The sequence below is a fragment of the Neophocaena asiaeorientalis genome, unplaced genomic scaffold, assembly GCF_003031525.2.
Source record: "Neophocaena asiaeorientalis asiaeorientalis breed wild unplaced genomic scaffold, Neophocaena_asiaeorientalis_V1.1 scaffold521, whole genome shotgun sequence".
Taxonomy (NCBI): domain Eukaryota; kingdom Metazoa; phylum Chordata; class Mammalia; order Artiodactyla; family Phocoenidae; genus Neophocaena; species Neophocaena asiaeorientalis.
Window position 1 is genome coordinate 3548884 of NW_020174712.1, and position 19968 is coordinate 3568851.

At 41.1% G+C, this 19968-nt stretch overlaps 1 protein-coding gene across 1 annotated transcript; it reads left to right on the forward strand.

Annotated features, from left to right (window-relative positions):
• The first annotated feature begins 1744 nt into the window (after positions 1-1744).
• CYP4V2 (cytochrome P450 family 4 subfamily V member 2) lies at positions 1745-18522 on the forward strand. Its single transcript, XM_024759932.1, has 11 exons — positions 1745-2339; positions 6755-6867; positions 7252-7337; positions 8130-8320; positions 8733-8802; positions 10275-10401; positions 12369-12554; positions 15555-15657; positions 16462-16596; positions 16690-16869; positions 18086-18522. The coding sequence occupies exons 1-11, from the start codon at positions 1745-1747 to the stop codon at positions 18256-18258; spliced, it is 1959 nt and encodes a 652-aa protein (XP_024615700.1). The 3' UTR covers positions 18259-18522.
• Positions 18523-19968: the final 1446 nt, after the last annotated feature.

The window sequence follows — 19968 nt, forward strand, 5'->3', positions numbered from 1 at the left end:
TTTTGTTGACCCTTAAAAAAAAACTTCAGTGTCCTGTTCCTCACCCACAAATTGCCTTCAAAATAAAACTAAACCGTGTACACCTGGCAGTCAACTCAAGGTTTATTTCAGCTCGCTCCATGCCACCCATCAACATCATCTCGCTCTAGGCACTCTGAGCTACCTTGTGCTCCAAGCAGGGGCCCCTACACTGTCTCCTGAACCCCTCATACCCTTCCCTGACCTGGAGCACTTCTTCTCTCATGCTGCCTGGAGCATTCACTCCCCCCACCCCACCCCACCCCATCCCTCCCTCTTTCTCGACTTCCTGAGGTCTGCAGTTGTAGGTTATATTCCTTGTTCTGTCCACAGGGATTAGCAGAGAGTCAGATATAGACAAATCTTGTACTTTTATAGCTTTAATTGGCCTTGTGGCTCAGCCTCAGTCCTTTAGAGAGAAGGAAATGAGAGCCCAGAAGATATACTGAAAGATATTACACAGATATATTTTTTTTAAGTGTTAAAGTAATTCAACAATATGGAAGTGAATAACATAAAAAGTGTAAGTTCTTCTCCATTCCCATGCAGTCGAGTTGATCATTATTTTTCTTTCCAGGTATTAGTCTAGCTGCAGAGAAAAAAAATTCTCCCAAAGAGGGCATTACATTATATACTTTGTTCTGCAACTTGTTATTATTTTTTTCCACTTAATATTTCATGAACGTCTTTCTGTGTCGGTATATATAGATGACTTGAAGAAATTCAGTTGGAGAAAAGTCTTAGGTATGTTTTTCTCTACATCAAAGAGGCTCTGCAGGTGGCTGCATGTAAAGCTAATCCAATTAAGCAAAATAAAAATACAGGGTAATCTCAATATTCCAGCTTCCTTGGCACTTCTCCTATAGCTTAGGGACGTGCTGCTAGGAGAGGGACCCTCCATCCCAGCGCCTTTGTGAAGAAGGATCAAGTGTACACAAGGGAACCAGAATCAGGGTTGGGTACCTGGAGAAAAGAGAGAATTTGGTAGTTAGGGAAACCAGCCCCTGGGCAGAAGTGGAGCATCCTCCTCACTGTCCTTACCTTTTCCCTCCGCAGGCTCAGAGGTTTGTCTCCTTTCCCTTTTGAGAGCACTCCATAACTACTGTCTCCTTATCGAAACCTCCCCTCCCAGCATCACTTACCTCCACCGCTTTCAGAGAACGCGACCTCCCTCCTCTCCCACCCGCCCTTGCCTTCTTCTCTTGGGGTGCTACCTTTTCTTGTTCCCGAAAATATTTTGAAAAATATTTGGATCACAACAACCTTACTCAACTCCCCTGTGTCGCAATCAGCCATCCGATGCAGACTGATAACTGGTGCCCCTAAGGTCGTGTCCCTAAGGCTACTCTGGATCGGAGTAGGTAGCTGCCCGAATGACCCCGATGCGGATGCCAGGATGCAACCCACCTCCGGCCGGGTAGGCAGCCAGTCCCAGCGGAGTGGACCACTGGCAGATGTGCAAGGAAATGAGCTTAGGTACCCAGCCGGGAAAAAACGAGCTCCAGAGGCTGAGTTTCAAACCAGATACTTATTTCCATTTAAAAATATCCTGCGCACTCTAGCCTGAGTCGTCCCGTTCCCAGCAGAGGGGGGCCTATAAGCCAAAGCTCAGCCCCCTCTGGCCCCGGAGTGCCTCTCCGTCACTAAGCTGCCTTCCATTTCACCTTCAGCATCCTCCCCGCTCCACCCACTAACGTGCCACCATTTACATCAGCGCAGCCCACAAATGCTCGTTTCCCGGACTTTCGTTTTCTGCTCGAAGCAAACAAAGAGGCCGGTTACGGCGGCTTGGGCCCCCGCAGTGCCTGATCGAGGAGCCTCGGAGACTCCAACCTTGTCGCGAGAAGCAGGGCTGCCCCCGCTTCAGGGCGGCCAGGCCTGTGCCCACCTCCGGCCGGACGGGGAAGTGAGCGGGGCCGGCGACGCCCCCTTCTGCTCCCGGAGCGCCCCGCACCCTGCGGGCGCCGCCCGACTTTTCAGAGGCCAGGAAACTCCGCCAGGGGCTGGCGCCCTTGACCTCCCGGGGCTGCACCGCGCCCGCCGCCCCGAGCATCCCGCCCCGCGGTGCCGCAGCCTCAGTCCAGGTGCAGAGCGGCCCGCAGGCGCGATGCTGGCGCTGTGGCTGCTGAGCTTCGGGCAGAGGTTGCTGCTCTGGGGCGGGTTGTGCGCGGTCTCCCTGGCGGGCGCCATCCTCACCCTGCACCTCCTGCGGATGGTGGCGAGCTACGCGTGGACATGGCAGCAGATGCGTGCGGTCCCAACCTTGGAGGGCGCCTACCCCTTCCTGGGACACGCGCTGATGTTAAAGCCGGACGCGAGAGGTAAGGGACCGCGCCCAGGCCGGCCAAGTCCCCGTCCCAGGGATGGGGGCTCCCGACCTGCGCCGCGCCACCGGCCTTCTTACAGCCTGGACACCAGGGCTTGAGGTGCTGATGCTGGGAGAGAGGATTTGTCACCCGCTGGAGGATGGAGTCCCAGTTCTATTTAGTTTCCCCATGACGCCTGGCAAAATTGCTAGTGCCCTCCGTTCCCAACGAACTTTTTCTTTGTGTACAGCGTAGGTTGCAGTATCTCTGAGCTTTTGTCCTGAATTTTTGCTTCTTCTTTTCCCACCTCCTACCTGCTCCTACCTCAGAGCACTGCAGTCTTTGCTTCTGTCTTGGCTGTTAAAGCCTTAAAGGCAGAAACTTCCCTGAACAAGGCAAATTCTTAGAACTTAGAAATCTCCCTCTCTCTCTCTCTCTCTTCCTCTTCCTCTCTCTCTTCCTCTTCCTCTCTCTCTCTCTCTCTCTTCCCCTCTCTCCCTCTCTCTCCCCCTCTCTCCCTCTCTCATCCCCTCACCCAAGAGCAACTAGTCTCCCCCTATTCTCTCCCCCTCTCTCCCTCTCTCTCTCTCTCTCTCCCTCCCTCTCCCCCTCTCACATTTATTTATATGAAAACCACATTTGTAAAATCATCTTGGATAATACGTAAAGCAGAGCTAACCTCCCCTTCTATCCTAAGGCTTTATAGTATTAAAAAATAATTATGTAGAAATATGAACCCTCCCCTCCCCACAAAAGAAACAATATACTTGAGGAGTCTCATCATATTCTTTTTGGGAAGTTTTCTAAGAATTGAAATCTCTATTGAATAAGACCTGTTTCAAAACAAACTGTGAGTTGACTGGAATATTTAACATAATTCTCTTTGGAATTACTTTCTGAGTGAAGAGTCTTTTATAAAGGGACTTTTTGATCCGTCATACAAGTACTGGATTTTGGCAACAGGTAAACTTTTGCTCAATTTCCAGCTTTGCAACCAAGTTGATGGATTTGGGGAAGTTGTTTGAAACTCTCTAAGTTAGAGAGGTTTTGTTTGTTTGTTTAACATTTACTTGTAAATGTAACTGTATTACAGAGTAATTTTAAGGATGAAATTTAATGCATGTGGTATCTAGATCACTGTCTAGAACTTGGTTAGACTAAGTTAGTTAAAGCTGTCAATCAACCATTTATTGAAGCCCTGCTTTGTGCCCAGCATTGAGTTCAGCAAAATTGGGGATATCAGAATATTCTGAGAAATATTCCCTGTTCTCAGCACCTTTGTCTCTTATACAGGAGGCTGTGCCTTTCATTTTGTGGCTACTGTCCAAATTCTGCCCTCAGTAATTCCACCTGGAGTATTGCAGTTGCTTTCCCATGAGCCCTTTGAACTCTAATCTCTTGCTTTTGCATCTATGTCAGCACCCGTCTTCCTCAGCTGCCACCTGCTATTGGACCTGATATCTTCAAACCACAGATTCAGACTTCCCTGTCTCCTCTGTCAGACCAGACCAAGGCAGGCAGTATATTAGCACGAAGCCAGATATTTTGATACTGTTGACCTGACCCAGCTCTTTTCATGGCAATGTTACCAACTGTCTTGACCAGAAGACATTTTGAAGAAGTGCGGTAATATGGTTAAGGTGGTACACTCTGGGGTCTGACTGCCTTGGGTACAAAGCCAGATTCCACCATTTACCAGCTCGGTGATACATTGGGCAAGTTGCTTAACTGTGCACAACTTCCTCAATTGTTTAATGACAGTAATAACAGCATCCCTCCCCGTATAACTGTGGTGAGGCACAAAAGACATAATACACCTGAAACCCTGAGCACTAGATCTGGCATATAATAACCTGCCATAGCAAGTAAATATGACATAATGAATGTTAATTATTTTAAGATTATTATTATTAGGTTTGGCGTGCACTTAAAAAAATCAAGACTATTGATTTAATTTTATATGCAGTGGACATCCCCAGCCTTAGCCCTTCTCCAACTTTGAACAACTTGCCCTGAAGCTCAGGGGTGGGTGAAGCTTAAGGATGGAAGAGGACCAGGGATGGACTAAGCACGAGCACATTTTTTGACATGGAAAAAGAGCTGAAGAGCTTAATGGTTCTGTTTTTTATGCCATACCAGTTTTTCCCCTTGCCCAAATTCCCACATAAAAAAAAAAAAAACCCTGTCAAAATCTCAAGCATCATATTAGTAGCCTCACAGTGAGTTTGGGATGAATCCCACTGTTGTCAATCAGGCATTCCCATTGCCCAGGAGAAGCCCTGGATACCCATATGCCTCCCAACTAGCCTTCCCCTCCACAAAATTGGAAAGGAAGAAGTAAAACTGTTACTCTTTGCAGATAACATGATATTATAGAAAACCCTAAAGATTCCAGCAAAAAAAAATTATTAGAGCTAATAAACTACTTCAGTAAAGTTGCAGGATACAAAATCAATATATAAAAATCAGTTGTGTTTCTATACACTAATAATGAACTATCAGAAAGAGAAATTAAGAAAACAATCCCATTTACAATTGCATCAAAAAGAATAAAATACCTAGGAATAAATTTAACCAAGGAAGTAAAAAAGGTGTACACTGAAAACTATGAGACACTGCTGAAATAAATTGAATAAGACACAAATAAATGGAAAGATATTCCATGTTCATGGATTGGAAGAATTAATATTGTTAAAATTTCCATACTATCCAGAGCAATTCTCAGATTCAATGCAATCCCTATCAAGCTCTCAATGACATTTGCCACAGAAATAGAATAGTACCAAATTTTGTATGGAATACAAATGACCTCAAATAGCTAAAGCAATTTTGAGAAAGAAGAACAAAACTGAAAGCATCACACTTCCTGATTTCAAGATATATTACAAAGCCATAGTAATCAAAACTGTATGGTATTGGCATAAATGCAGACACATAGATCAATGGAACAGAATAGAAACCCAGAAATAAACAGATGGTGGTCAATTAATTTAGCACAAAGGATCCAAGAACACATAATGGGGAAAGGACAGACTCTCAATAAATGGTGTTGGGAAAACTAGACAGACACTTGCAAAAGAATAAAACTGGACCACTATCCTACACCATGCATGATAATAACTCAAAATTGATTAAAGACTTAAGTGTTAGACCTGAAGCCGTATACCTCATAGAAGAAAACATAAGTGGTAAGCTCCTTGATTTTTTGGATTTGACACCAAAGCAAAGGCAACAAAAGCAAAAATAAACAATTGAGACTACATCAAATTAAAAAGCTTCTGCACAGCAAATAAAACCATTAAGAAAATGAAAAGGAAACCTACAAAATGGGATATATGATTTGCAAATCATATTTCTAATAAGGGGTTAATATCCAAACTATATAAAGAACTCATACAAGTCAATAGCAAAAAACCCTGAACAATCTCATTTAAAAATGGGCAGAGGGTCTGAATAGACATTTTCCCAAAGAAGGCATACAGATGACCAACAGATACATGAAAATGTGCTCAACATCACTACTCGTCAGGGAAAGGCAAATAAAAACCACAATAGGACTTCACCTCACACTTTTTAGAATGGCTATAATCAAAAAGACAAGTAGTAACAAATTTTGGCAAGAGAGAAGGGAACTCTTGAGCACTGTTGGTGAAAATGTAAATTGCTGCAGCCACTGTGGAAAACAGTATGGGGATTCCTCAAAACATTAAAACATTAAAAACTGAACTACCGTATGATCCCTCAGTTTCACTTCCAGGTATATATACCAAGAAAATGAAAACATTAACTTGAAAAGATATATGCACGCCATGTACACTACAGTATTATTTACAGTAGCGAAGACATGGAAGCAACCTAAGTGTCCATCACTGGACGAATGGATAAAGAAAATGTGGTATACACACACACACACACACACACACACACACACACACACACACAGAGAGAGGAATATTATTCAGTCATAAAAAAGAAGGAAATATTGCCATTTGTGAAAACATGGATGAACCTTGAGGGCATAATGCTCAATGAAATAAGTCAGACAAAGCAAGGCAAGTATTTTGTGATCTCACTTCTGTGTGGAATCTAAAACAACAACAACAAATATCTCTCTGGGAGATATTAAGTGACTTGTCCAAAGTAAAACAAAAACAAAAACCCCAAGGAACCAAGAGACACAATAAGGAACTTATTACAAAATTTTTGTCTTTTAAAAACTTTTTATTGGAGTATAGTTGATTTACAATGTTGTGTTAATTTCATGTGTACAGCAAAGTGAATCAGTTATACATATACATATACCCACTCTTTTTTAGATTCTTTTCCCATATAGGCCTTTGCAGAGTACTAAGTAGAGTTCCCTGTGCTGTTATCCTTATTAGACAAAATTCTTGTCTTGATTAAATTTAAGATTAAATATTTTCTCCCAGATTTTTTTCAGCAGATGATTCAGTACACTGAAGAATACCGACACCTGCCACTGGTGAAACTCTGGCTCGGGCCCGTACCTCTGGTGTTCCTTTATAACGCAGAAAATGTGGAGGTATGTGGCAGATGTGATCAATGTTCCACTGTCTGTCTGATGGTGTGGGAATCTCATTAGATGTGGTCATCCTCCGGATTCACCTGCCTCTCCCCTCTCCCCTCAAGAAATGACTCTGCTTGGTTCCTAGTTTGTGGGAGGAACCAGGAATCATCTTGGACATTTTCCTTCCTTTCAACTCCATTTAGTCCTCAAGACTGAATGACAATTATAAGTTCAAAACTCTAATTACATTTCTTTGAGGCACAGGAATGAAAACGAATCACAGAGAAATAACAATTATGAAATCTTGCTTTAAAAATTAGTTGTGTTCTAGCCAGGTGTTCTTATAACTGAAATTGTTTTGATGTCTATATCCCTCAATTTTTTTTTTCTCTTTTAAAGGTAATTTTAACTAGTTCAAAGCACATTGACAAATCCTATATGTACAAGTTCCTAGAACCGTGGCTTGGCCTAGGACTTCTTACAAGGTACCTCAGTGGAAATTTGTAAAGCTGTCTTGTAGAAACAGTTATTTCTATGGGTAATCTGTTATTTCAGGAACTGACACAAGGTATTCTTCCAATAGCAAGATTGAGGTATTGGGAATTATGGGAGAAGCTGGAAGGAAAGGTCCAGCTAACAATGGGCCTTTGATAGATAGGGGGTATGGCAATCTCCAGCCACTATATTCAATAATGATAATCACTAGTGTTCCAAGAAAAATGAGGAGGTACTGATGTATAAATGGAGTAAAGCCAAGGATAGTTTGCAGAAGGGAAATCTTGAAAATATAATGAAAAGGGCAGTCACCCTCAGAGAAGTGTATTGAACACAGTAGCCTCACTTCTTGAGTTGGCACCCAGAAACAGGACTCCATCCTCTGAGAAAGGGCCTAGCAAGAGAAAGGCAGGACCCTGGTGGGGACTTTGGAGAATTCAAAGATAGTAGAGATGAAAGAAAATCATGAAGCAGTGGATCATCTGAGGACTAAGATGTTGATAGAGGGGAGAAAAATTCTAATTTTTAGAAACTCAGAGCTTAGAAATTTAGAACAATTCTTAAATGTTTCCATTTTTAATGAATACTCTTCTAAACATTAGTAATATAGAACAGTATTCAAAATATTCACATTCTGTAACTATACATGAGTCTTTGTCATTCTGACCAAAGCATTTGAGAATCTGTAGATTAAGCTGTTTCAAGAGAACTTGATGATGACTATATTTATTTGTTTCAGATGTTGCTTCTTTTTTCTTTGTAACCGTGTATTTTATTTCTAGTACTGGAAACAGGTGGCGCTCTAGGAGAAAAATGTTAACACCCACTTTCCATTTTACAATTCTGGAAGATTTCTTAGATGTCATGAATGAACAAGCAAATATACTGGTTAATAAGCTTGAAAAACATGTTGACCAAGAAGCATTTAACTGCTTTTTTTACATCACTCTTTGTGCCTTAGATATAATCTGTGGTAAGTCTCAATGATTTATTTTTAAAGTTAGGATGTAATGATAAAATGGCACAAATAGAAAATAACAGTCCATAGGGCAGGGCGGGGCAGGGGAGAAAGGACATTGGGTTCTTCTGGAAGGTCCTATTGCTAAATTAGCCACCTGAGAAGCAGCAGCCATTCATAGGACTTCGGACAAATGGTCACTGAGCCAACATGACCAGAAGGTCCGAGGGAAGGAAGGGCAGGAACTGGGAGTAAGAGAAGCAGTAAGAGAAGCAGGAACTGGGAGTAAGAGAAGTGGGAAAAGAACAATTCTACAATATATATGAACAGAACAGGACATAACGTCTTTTTTCAAGTGTCCGCCACTGGAAAATGTAGCCAAGATATGTGCATGAATTGAATGGTTGCTTCTCACTATATTTTACAGAAACAGCTATGGGGAAGAACATTGGTGCTCAAAGCAACGATGATTCCGAGTATGTTCAAGCAGTTTATAGGTAAATGAAGCCCTAATTATTTCTAAAATTGTTATTGGGAATTCCCTGGCAGTCCAGTGGTTAGGACTCCGCTTTCACTGTTGAGGGCCCAGGTTCTATCCCTGGCCAGGGAACTAAGGTCCCGCAAGCTGCGTGGTGTGGCCCAAAAAAATTAAATAAAATTGTTATTGATCAGGGCTTTAAAAAATTCTTGCTAATAATTTCTGTCTGTACTGTAGCTTTTTCATCATTTCAAAGTGAAACATTATACTAAAAATTAACCTAACCATTTAAGCATATCTTTCAACAGTACAGGAATGGCTATGGCACATCCAGATTATGCAGTAATTTTGAATGACTATTTTATAATATATCGAGAGATTACATTATGATGCTAAGTGATAAAAGAAAGACATAAAATTTTTGGTAGTTTGATAACCACTAGGTATAAAAACATTATTCATAGAAAAAGCTAGGAGATACTATACCAAAATGTTAGCTGCGGTTATTATTGTGTGTGCTCTCTTTCTTATTGTGTTTTGGTTTTGTTGTGATTCATTCTCCTTTCCTGTATTTTCTGCACTGAGTATGTATTATTTTTTAATTGAAATAATCAACTTTACTTTTAAAATTGCTTGTGATTATTCAGCTATTAAGAGGCAGGGCCAGGATTTGATTCAATGTATCCTATCTTTAAGTCCACGGCTCATTTCACTTCGTCTTAACAACTACTTGTTGAGCATCTATAATCTGCCATTCACTGCACAAGGTACTGACTAGTTTTATATGGGCACATGAAACAGAACAGCAGGGGAGACAGGCATTGAAGCAAATGAATATAAACTTATAAATTACAATAACTGCTTAGAAAGAAAAGATCAAGTTGATATGAGAGAGGAAAACAAGGATGTGTTTTACAGATTGCGTGGTCAGGAAAGGTCTTCTCTGAGGAATTGACATCTAAGCTGGTCATGAAGGAGGAAGATCGTGTAGGGGTCTTTCTGCTTCTCACTGGGAATAATGAGGGTGGTGCTTGTGACAGCTATGTGATGGATGAGCATTTAATGAGCACTTTTCTGTGGAAGAGGGCAACCCATAGTTTACTGGCACTACGGAGGAGTGAGAAAGCAAATGAGTGGACACTATAAAGAGGCAGATTTCATATCAGCTTGTGCTGCAAGAGCCACAGGCAGCCTGGGGTGGTCAAGAACTCTCCCTGGAGAAAAAGAAGCAGAGATCAGATGACCATTTAGTAAGGATGTTTTATAACAGATTCTTCATTCTTCTAAAGGACCCATTAAATGTTTAAGCTTCACTGGATGTGTAATGCCCCATGCCTTCATTGTTGAGTGTAAAGCCTGGATCTTAGTAGCCTCTAAGACGAATCATTATCATCCCTACATATTACCCTCATTGAGAGTGGGCATCAATTAGGTGCTCAAGAAATACACCTTTTCAGTGTATCAGCTGATGTGTTTTTATCCTATTTATAGGATGAGTGATTCAATACATCAAAGAATGAAGATGCCCTGGCTCTGGCTTGACCTTTTGTTCTTTATATTTAAAGATGGATGGGAACACAAAAGGAGCCTAAAAATCCTACATGATTTTACCAAAAATGTAAGCCCTTGATTTTTTTTAATTGTGATAAAAAATACACAACATAAAATTTACCATTAACTGCACTCCCAGTGTTCTGAAACCATCACCACTCTCCATTTCTAGATCTTTTATGCGTCCAAGATTTTTATGCTGTGTTAACATACCCTGGAGCCTGTGTCTCATAAAATAAAAGTTGAATAATAATGGAAAGAAGGAGACAGTGTGATTACATTTTAATTATGTACCCACCAAATATTAATTAAACACTTGTTAGGTGCCAAACACTGTACCAAGTGTTAAAAACATAGTAATAAGTAAGATATGTATGTCCCCTGAAAGAGGTTAGTCTAGTAGAGCAGGTTGTCTATTAAAAAAATTACAAAATGTGATATGAACTATAAATATTTATTAACAACCAGGGTGCTGTGTTGAATGGATAAAGAGGCGGGGATCCATGTTATGAGTCTGAGGGAAAATGTCTGGATTAGGCAGTAGCTTTCAAAGGCAAAGGGCATTTATAGCAGTATCTCAACTTGGAAAAGATTAAAATTAAGTAGATGTCACTATTTTACTTCCAATTAAAAAATAACAAGGAGATAGTGATATTGTTTCAGATGTAAGATGTCAGTCTTGTGTTAAACATGTGCTTTTGACAAAGCAATATTTAATTGAAAACATACATCAAATTATGATTTAAATGTACTGATAGAAGTACCAATTTAAATATATTCTCTCTTTGCTGTCAGTTTCGGTTTAAACTATATTGGCATTTCTTCCTTACAGTGAGGTACAGCCTGTCACCAACAGATCATGTGGTTCCCAGTCAGGAAATGTTGGATGAATGAGGTGTTGGATTGAGGTGGCCACAGTGGAGGACAGAGTTATCTCCATTACTCGGCAGTAGGAGAATGACCACATTTTTCCTCAAATTACATGCATTACTATCAATGTCAATAATTAATGAATTCCAAATTGGATGGACAATATTATTTATTTAATAAATATTGAAAGTTGCATACTGAGTGCCAGGCCCTAGGGGGTTCCCCCAAGAATGAAAGGAGATACGGTGTTCTGTCCTCAAAGCACTTAGGATCTATTCATTCAGATCACTTAGTAGCAGGTTTGGTCAATTGCCTGACAGGAGAAGGAAGTTGAAATGTATAGCCAAATTAAGTTTATGGGCTTTAATTCTTTTATTCATTCAGCAAAGGTCTAAGGAACGTCCTTAAAATGCCAGACAGTGTTCTAAGGGTTGGAATTATACCAATGAACAAAGACAAATTTGCTGCCACATGGATGGTACATTCATGCATTATATTATATAGCAAGTATACTATAATGTCAGGTGGTAAGTGAAATGGAAAAACAAAATAAAGTAAGGCTAGGAAGATAGTGCGTGCTAGGGACCAGGTTAGCAGTGATCCGGGAAGGTCTTTCTGATGGTGTGAGAAGGGGTCAAGACCTTAAAAGGAGGGAGGGAGTCAGCCACACTGGCATCTGAAGAAAGAGAAATCTAGGCAGCAGGAACAGTGAGCACATAGGGTGAACTGACTGCTCAACCTGCTGTTTCTTGTCCCCGATGCAAGCTGTAACGAGAGCAATCCATTATTAGTCTATTATATAATGATTGCGTTCTCCCACCACCTAAACTTTTTCTCATTAGCTCATCCAAATCTCTAGGGCACCACTTAGGGGACTACTAACTCTATCCCCGTGTTAGAAAGATGGGAGGAATAGCACTTGAATATTCTGAATTTGTCTGACATTAAATTTGTTTTTTAAAGTCTTACCAAATAATGTCCTAAAATGTTAACAGGAAGCTTTACTATATTTTCCACAAGAGCCTAAGTTATTGTTGAGTTAGAACAGGAAAGGTTTCATGGGAAAAAAATCCATGAAAGAAGCTAGTATATTTTCATAAGAAAATATATTATGAGGCTACATCAAATTCCAAACAAGAGCATATGATTGTTTAACTCATACAGGTCATCACTGAACGGGCCAATGAAATGAAGAGACATGAAGAAGGCAGAAGTAATGACAAGGACTCTCCTCCACGCAATAATAAACGCAGGGGTTTTCTCGACTTGCTTTTAAATGTGACTGATGACCAAGGGAACAAGCTGAGTTATGAAGAGATTCGAGAAGAAGTTGACACCTTTATGTTTGAGGTATTTTACCTCATCACATTATTTTCGGGTATCATTAAACAAATTGCAGTTATTTTCTAGAATCTTTAGCATCATTTTTAAAAGTTTATTCAAGTTTTAAAGTAGCTTCATATAACTGAGGATGAGTCACTACATTATAATTAGAAATAACAAAATGTAAGAACCTGATTAAGTACCAGATCAGCTTTCTTCTTCAGAAAAAGCCTTTGACTCGTGGTGAGTATAGCGCTAGACACATTGTTTTCTCAGGAAAACCTAAAACCCATTGGATTTTTCCACGTAGAAAAGAAGTCAGAAATTGCTTTCCCTATATTGCTTCATGCTTTTTAAAACTTTCTGAAACCCACAAGTCTGTCTTTTCACTACCTCCTTTTTGAAGTTCTAGCAAATGAGTGCTTAGCTCTTGCTTTGAGCTGCCCAAACTAGAGAAGATAGCAAGAGCCGTCCGACAGAGAATTTAACTAGTTTGTGATTCTAAAGGGATTTCTGACCTTCAAATAATGAAAAGAAAGAGGCAGTTTTTACAAAAGGTAATTCTAGCATTATTAAATATTACAAAGAGTGAATCTCTCAGTGTGTGGATTGCCAAATAAAGATGAAGAAATGGTTTTAAAAAGCTCCCTGTGGTAATATCCTGGAAGTGGAGGAAAGTGAAGGGCATGGGTAGCTTTGGATGGCTCAGTACATGCCAGCCATGGATGGTGTGAGCAGCCCTGCTTGCAGGCACCTGGGTACAGCGTACCTCTGGGTACAGTGTACCTCTGGGTATACTGCCAGATCGCACATTCTCCCGGGGGCACAGTATAGGAAAGCAAGCTGTGTCAAGGGTCCCTAGACCCGAGTTCTCATTCTGGCTCCATGCTGACTAGCCTTATGAGATGGTGCCAATCATCTCAGATTTCTGTCACAGCTTCCCTGTGTATAAAATAGAGAGACGGATTAGATCAGTGGTTTTAAACTTCTTTTTTAAGCAGAGCGCTTCATTGAAAAGAAATTTTATGCAGAAAATGGACATCTAAATTAGCTAAAAAGTGAAGCAGTGTTAAGCTGGGGTCTCTGGGGCCAAATCCCACCTCTAACCTGTACTACAGGTGGGACCTCGGGTAACTCATGGAGCCTTTCTGGGCTTTGGTGTCCTCACTGTTATAGCACGGGCCTCGCAGGATAATTATAAGGATTAGATGAATGATTTTTTAAAGGGCACGAAGAATCTTGCCCGGCACATGGGAAGGGTGTGGTGGATATTGACTATAATCATTTGAAGTTAAAGTGGAGAGACCATCTCACATCTCCGCCCTGCATACACACGCACACACACACGCCCACATATATACACTCTCACGCACACGTGCACACACACATCCTTCTCCTACCAAAAACCTCTCACTTTCATGAAAACAACCAGAATAATGATCCGTTTCTTCCAGCTCTAACATTGTTTGAAATTCTAAGTTCTTTCTTCTTTGCATCAAATAGGAGACACACCTCGTATGATTATAATATGGTGACCTCCTCCATAAAGAGGTTGCAGGTTATTACGACCACACCTTTCCTGCCCCAGGTGCTGGCCACTGGATACTAAGGTTCCTGCCCCTGCCCTGTCCCACCAGCCTGCTTCTATAAACTGTGTGCTTTGTGCTTTGCTTAATCCTGCTTTCCTCGCAGACGCGTGGAAGCAGGAAGTTCAGCCGACATCTCTTACACATTGGGATCAGGCTTCCGCCTATAAATTCAAGCAAAGTTATTAAGAATTCTTTAGCAAGAGCACTTCCTCCTGTGACTCTGGTAAACAACTGAGTGAAATGGGCCAGATCTGGTCCGCAGCTCAGGGTAGTCTCTGTGAAGGAACAGCAAGCCTGAGAAGAGGCAATGGCACCAATATCAGAGACTCGGAAAATATGTATTTTATAAAATTGCAGAATAAACCTCAAACAATTCAACTTCGAAGCTGTTTTATGAAGCAAGTGCTTTGGAGACTTCTGCCCAGAGAAAGAAAAATTATAACCATCACTTGTGTTGCATGGGGAAAATGGAAAAGTAAGAACTTCCATAGAGGAAACAATTTGTTTTTGGTTTAGTTCCCCTCAAAGTCTTATTCATAGAGTTATAATATTATTATTGATTTTCCAAACTTTTTTTTTCTGTAGAACTCATGTAAAAAAAAATTCTTTGTCTGTTCTTAATCTCTAAAATGTAAATATCTGTATCAGGTATTTCACAGAGTCTTTCTAAAGGAAAACTGAATTAGTTTCTGCAAAGTACTTAGTATTTTGCCTAAAGCTCAGCAAGTATTACGGGAGGCTATTTATCAACTTCCTGACATGCAGGATGTTACTCAGACCACACATAGACACCCTGGCGTCCTGGGCTGACAGGTAAAGCCTACCTTACAAATGCTAGAAGGTGGAGGAGTACAGATCTGGTAAACTGGCTCATAAAAGTCAGGCTTTTTCCCCTTAAAAACAGTCAAGAGCACCTAGTTCCCTCGGAAGGCCCCCTTATTAGCACAGCCTAGCCACTTCTCACCACATATGCATAATTCTTCTCAATTATGAGAAGAATAACCATTATGATACTTTTCAGATTTAATCATCTACAGCAGATCATTTATAAGTTGACTCAGAGGTTCTGTTCCTATTTCCCTTTGGACGGTGTACTTACAGCCTTCCTTTCATTCCTCAGAGCATCACAATTACCTTTTTATATCATGTATTGCTGGAAAAGATTCCTCTTGGTAATCTCCCGTCCCTCACAGTGATTCAGGGAGTTGACTGATGGCTTTTGGAGCTCGAAGGACCTTAGAGTGTTGAAATACCTATCTAAGCATGAACCTTCCCTTTGAAGGGATTGTTTTATTTGTTTGTTTCTCACCAAGGTGAAATACTCTACCGAATTGTTTTATTCTGTCTCTGTCAAATCCAGAGACAATTCCAAATAGAGTTCTCTCTTCTAATCTTTGCAATACTACTTCACTAAGTTATTTTTTCCTTACATTTGTAGGGTCACGATACGACCGCAGCTGCAATAAACTTGTCCTTATATCTATTGGGTTCGTATCCAGAAGTCCAGCAAAAAGTGGACAACGAACTGGAGGAAGTGTTTGGTATGTTTCGTCCCTTCACGTTACACTGTGGGTACCATGTCCATGGAAGCAAGTGCCGTTCCTGCTCATGAAGCATAAACAGCAGGACCTGTTCTAAAGATACAGCAATAAGCAGGAAGGCTCCCCTATGGGATCCCTTCCAGTCCCAGTCTTCTTAGCAAAGCCTTATTCATCACTTACAGAATACAGGCATTTGCTAATTGCATGGCATGAGACTGCACTGGGCTAGATGCTGGGGATGCACAGATAAATGTTACTGTCCTCAAGCATCTCACTGCTTAATAGATGAAGCAGACATATCTACATAAAGCATTGAGTCATGGGGTCAAGGAAAACTGTTTCATACAGCATTGCATCTGGCCACCAATGAGAGAAAAGATGCATTAAGCCAGTAGCACAAACTTTTCTACGACACAACCAGCAGTCCGCAGGTAAGCTGTCCTAGGCTGATGCCAGCAGTGATGTCACTGGAGTCCCAACACCCCAAAAGGAAACTCTGTCCCATTAATCAGCCACTCTCCTCTCTTCCCCCAGCCCCTGGCAACTGCTAAGTTACTGTCTGTCTCTATGGATTTACTACCTGTTCTGAATACTTCCTATACATGGAATCCCACAACATGTGACCGTTGGTGTCTGGTTTCTTTTACTGAACATATCTCATTTTATTTTGATTATGGGTAATACTAGAAACTCTACTTTAGCTGTAGGTATTTAACATGTTTTGATGCAAGTATTCTTCAATGTCCCATCCCCCAAGCTCAAATAATCCTTTCCTTGTTATCTCATGTATTTACTTAAAACCAGGGAGATCTGATCGTCCTCCTACCTTAGATGACCTGAGGAAACTTAAATATCTGGAATGTGTTGTTAAAGAGAGCCTTCGCCTTTTTCCTTCTGTTCCTTTCTTTGCCCGTAATCTTAATGAAGACTGTGAAGTTGGTAAGAATTCTATAATTTGAATAGGAGGGAGAGTGGATTATTTTAATGTTTGTCTTGCTCCATCCTCATGGCCTATTGACTACTTCTTGACAGCGGGCTACAAAATCGTGAAAGGCTCTCAAGTAATCATCATGCCCTATGCACTGCACAGAGATCCAAGATACTTCCCCAATCCTGAGGAGTTCAAGCCAGAACGGTTCTTTCCCGAGAATTCGAAAGGACGTCATTCATACGCATATGTGCCCTTCTCTGCTGGACCCCGAAACTGTATAGGTTTGTATCTGTCAGAACTCGTTTGACCTTTCAGGCCTGCAGAGTAGGGGGTTTCACACAAAAATTTCTTGAGATGTAGCAGCCCATAGGCAACTGTCTTTTTAAAAAACTGGCTTCCTCTTCCCTCCACTTTACTATACATTATTGTTTTAAAATATGACTGTCATAAAGTGTATTAGTTTGCTAGGGCAGCCATAACATGGTACCACACACTGGGTGGCTTAAACCACAGGAATTAATTTTCTCCCAATTCTGAAGCTAGAAGTCCAAGATCAAGGTGTCAGCAGGATTGGTAATAAATACCTACTTAGCTTGTAAGTGATCTTCTTCTCCCTGTCTCCCCACATGGTCTTTCCTGTGTGTGTGTCTGTGTCCTAATCTCTTCTTTTTATAGGGACCACCAGTCAGATTGGATTAGGGTCCACCCATCTGATTATTTTATTTTATTTTTGACCATTTTAATTTAATTACTTCTTTAAAGTTCCCATCTCCAAATAGTCATATTCTGAGATACTGAGGTTTAGGACTTCAACCTATGAATTTGGGGGGACACAATTTAGCCCATAACATAAAGCATAAATAGTTTGAAAATGTTGTAGCTTTTAGATTAAAATAGAACACACTTCATATGGTACAAACCCTATTTATAACAATTAGTTATATTTAGCTTAATTTCTGTGTTTGTTGATTTTAAGAACTGCATTTTGCAAAACCAAAACACAAGATGCTTACCACAAGGCCAGAAGTTCTTAAGCAAAGTGAATGCACGTCACCATGCATTATAAAGACTATCAGCTTCAGAATCTCTAGCATTTCATTGTTTATGTAAATGCAGACATTTGTAAATTAAGGCCAGATTTAAATGGATGAATCTGACGCTTATTTAGTACCTCTAGAGTAAATTAAATTTAAGTTAAAGGCCTAAATAAGAAATCAGTCGAGAGTAGTGATTCTCATGCTTAAACAAGCCCAGGATTCATCTCAGGTTTTGCTAAAATACAAATATCTGGCCCACTTCAGCTGTTCAGATGCACTGGGTGGGAACAGGAAGGGCACTCAAGAATCTTCATGTTTTACAAGCATCCCAAGTGATTCTGATTCTCCCAGGGCCCACTTCGAAAATATGAAATTGCTTGCTTCCTCTAATTGGACTTGTGATTTCTCACATTTGAGATACATCTATCATTAAAGTGTTGCTATTTACATTAATTTGAAGGTCAAAAGTTTGCCATGATGGAAGAAAAGACCATTCTTTCCTGCATCCTGAGGCATTTTTGGGTAGAATCCAACCAAAAAAGAGAAGAACTTGGTCTGGCAGGAGAACTGATTCTTCGTCCAAGTAACGGCATCTGGATCAAGTTGAAGAGGAGAAACACAAATGCATCCTAACTATGCTACTGGGCTGCTCTCTTACCACAAAAAGGTCTTTCTTTAAAGGAAGCTTTGCATTTACAATTTGTAGATCATGAACTCAATATTCTTAATCCCTAAACCTAATTTTTTTCTTGTCCCCATTTACCTTGGGGTCAAGTCTACCAAAGCGCGAGTTTTCATATCTCCATCACCATCATAGCTCTGACCCCTGGTCTTGATCCCAAAAGTAAACTGATGACTGTACCCAAATAAACACATAAAAGCTTCTCAGCAGAGGGATCCACAGGCCAATCCAATTTCAATCAACGGACCCAAAGGATATAATTTAAGTTCCAGAATATTTTTAAGGTATTCTTGTAGACTCAGGAACATATACATGCATGTATATATATACATTTGTTTGAAAAGGGTGAGTAATTAAGTACTTAGACATAAGGAGCTTAAGTTTCAAGAATTATATCAGTGGCATCAATTATGAGAAGAATAACCATTATGATACTTTTCAGATTTAATCATCTACAGCAAATCTCTTATAAATTGACTCAGAGGTTCTGTTCCTATTTCCCTTTGGACGGTGTACTTACAGCCTTCCTTTCATTCCTCAGAGCATCACAATTACCTTTTTATATCATGTATTGCTGGAAAAGATTCCTCTTGGTAATCTCCCGTCCCTCACAGTGATTCAGGGAGTTGATTTATGGCTTTTGGAGCTCGAAGGACCTTAGAGTTTATCAAGTTATGCCGTGGGCTCTCCCTATCCACGAATTCTGAATCCATGGATTTAACAAATGGCTGATCAAAAATATTTGAAAAAAAATTCCAGAAAGTTCCAAAAAGCAAAGCTATTTACATAGCATTTACATTGTATCAAGTATTATAAGTAATCTAGAGATGATTTAAAGTATACAGTTGGAGGTTCAAGATGGTGGAGTAGAAGGACACGCGCTCACTCCCTCTTGCGAGAGCACCGGAATCACAACTAATTGCTGAACAGTCATTGACAGGAAGACACTGGAACTCACCAAAAAAGACACCCCACATGCAAATACAAAGGAGAAGCCCCAGTGAGAGGGTAGGAGGGGCGCAATCACAATCAAATCAAATCCCATAACCACTGGGTGGGTGACCCACAAACTGGAGAACACTTATACCACAGAAGTCCACCCACTGGCGTGAAGGTTCTGAGCCCCACGTCGGGCTTCCCAACCTGGGGGTACAGCAACAGGAGGAGGAATTCCCAGATAATCAGACCTTAAAGGCTAGTGGGATTTGATTGCAGGACTTCAGCAGGACTGGGGAAACAGAGACTCCGCTCTTGAAGGGCACACACAAAGCAGTGTGCGCATCGGGACCCAGGAGGAAGGAGCAGTGACCCCATAGGAGACTGAGCCAGACCTACCTGCTAGTGTTGGAGGGTCTCCCGCAGAGGCGGGGGGTGGCTGTGGCTCACCGTGGGGACAAGGACACTAGCAGCAGAAGCTCTGGGAAGTACTCCTTGGCGTGAGCCCTCCCAGAGTCCAACATTAGACCCACTAAAGAGCACATAGGCTCCAGTGCTGGGTCGCCTCAGGCCAAACAAACAACAGGGAGAGAACTCAGCCCCACCCAACAGATTAAAGTTTTACTGAGCTCTGCCCACCAGAGCAGCACCCAGCTCTACCCACCACCAGTCCCTCCCACCAGGAAGCTTGCACAAGCCTCTTAGATAGTCTTATCCACCAGAGG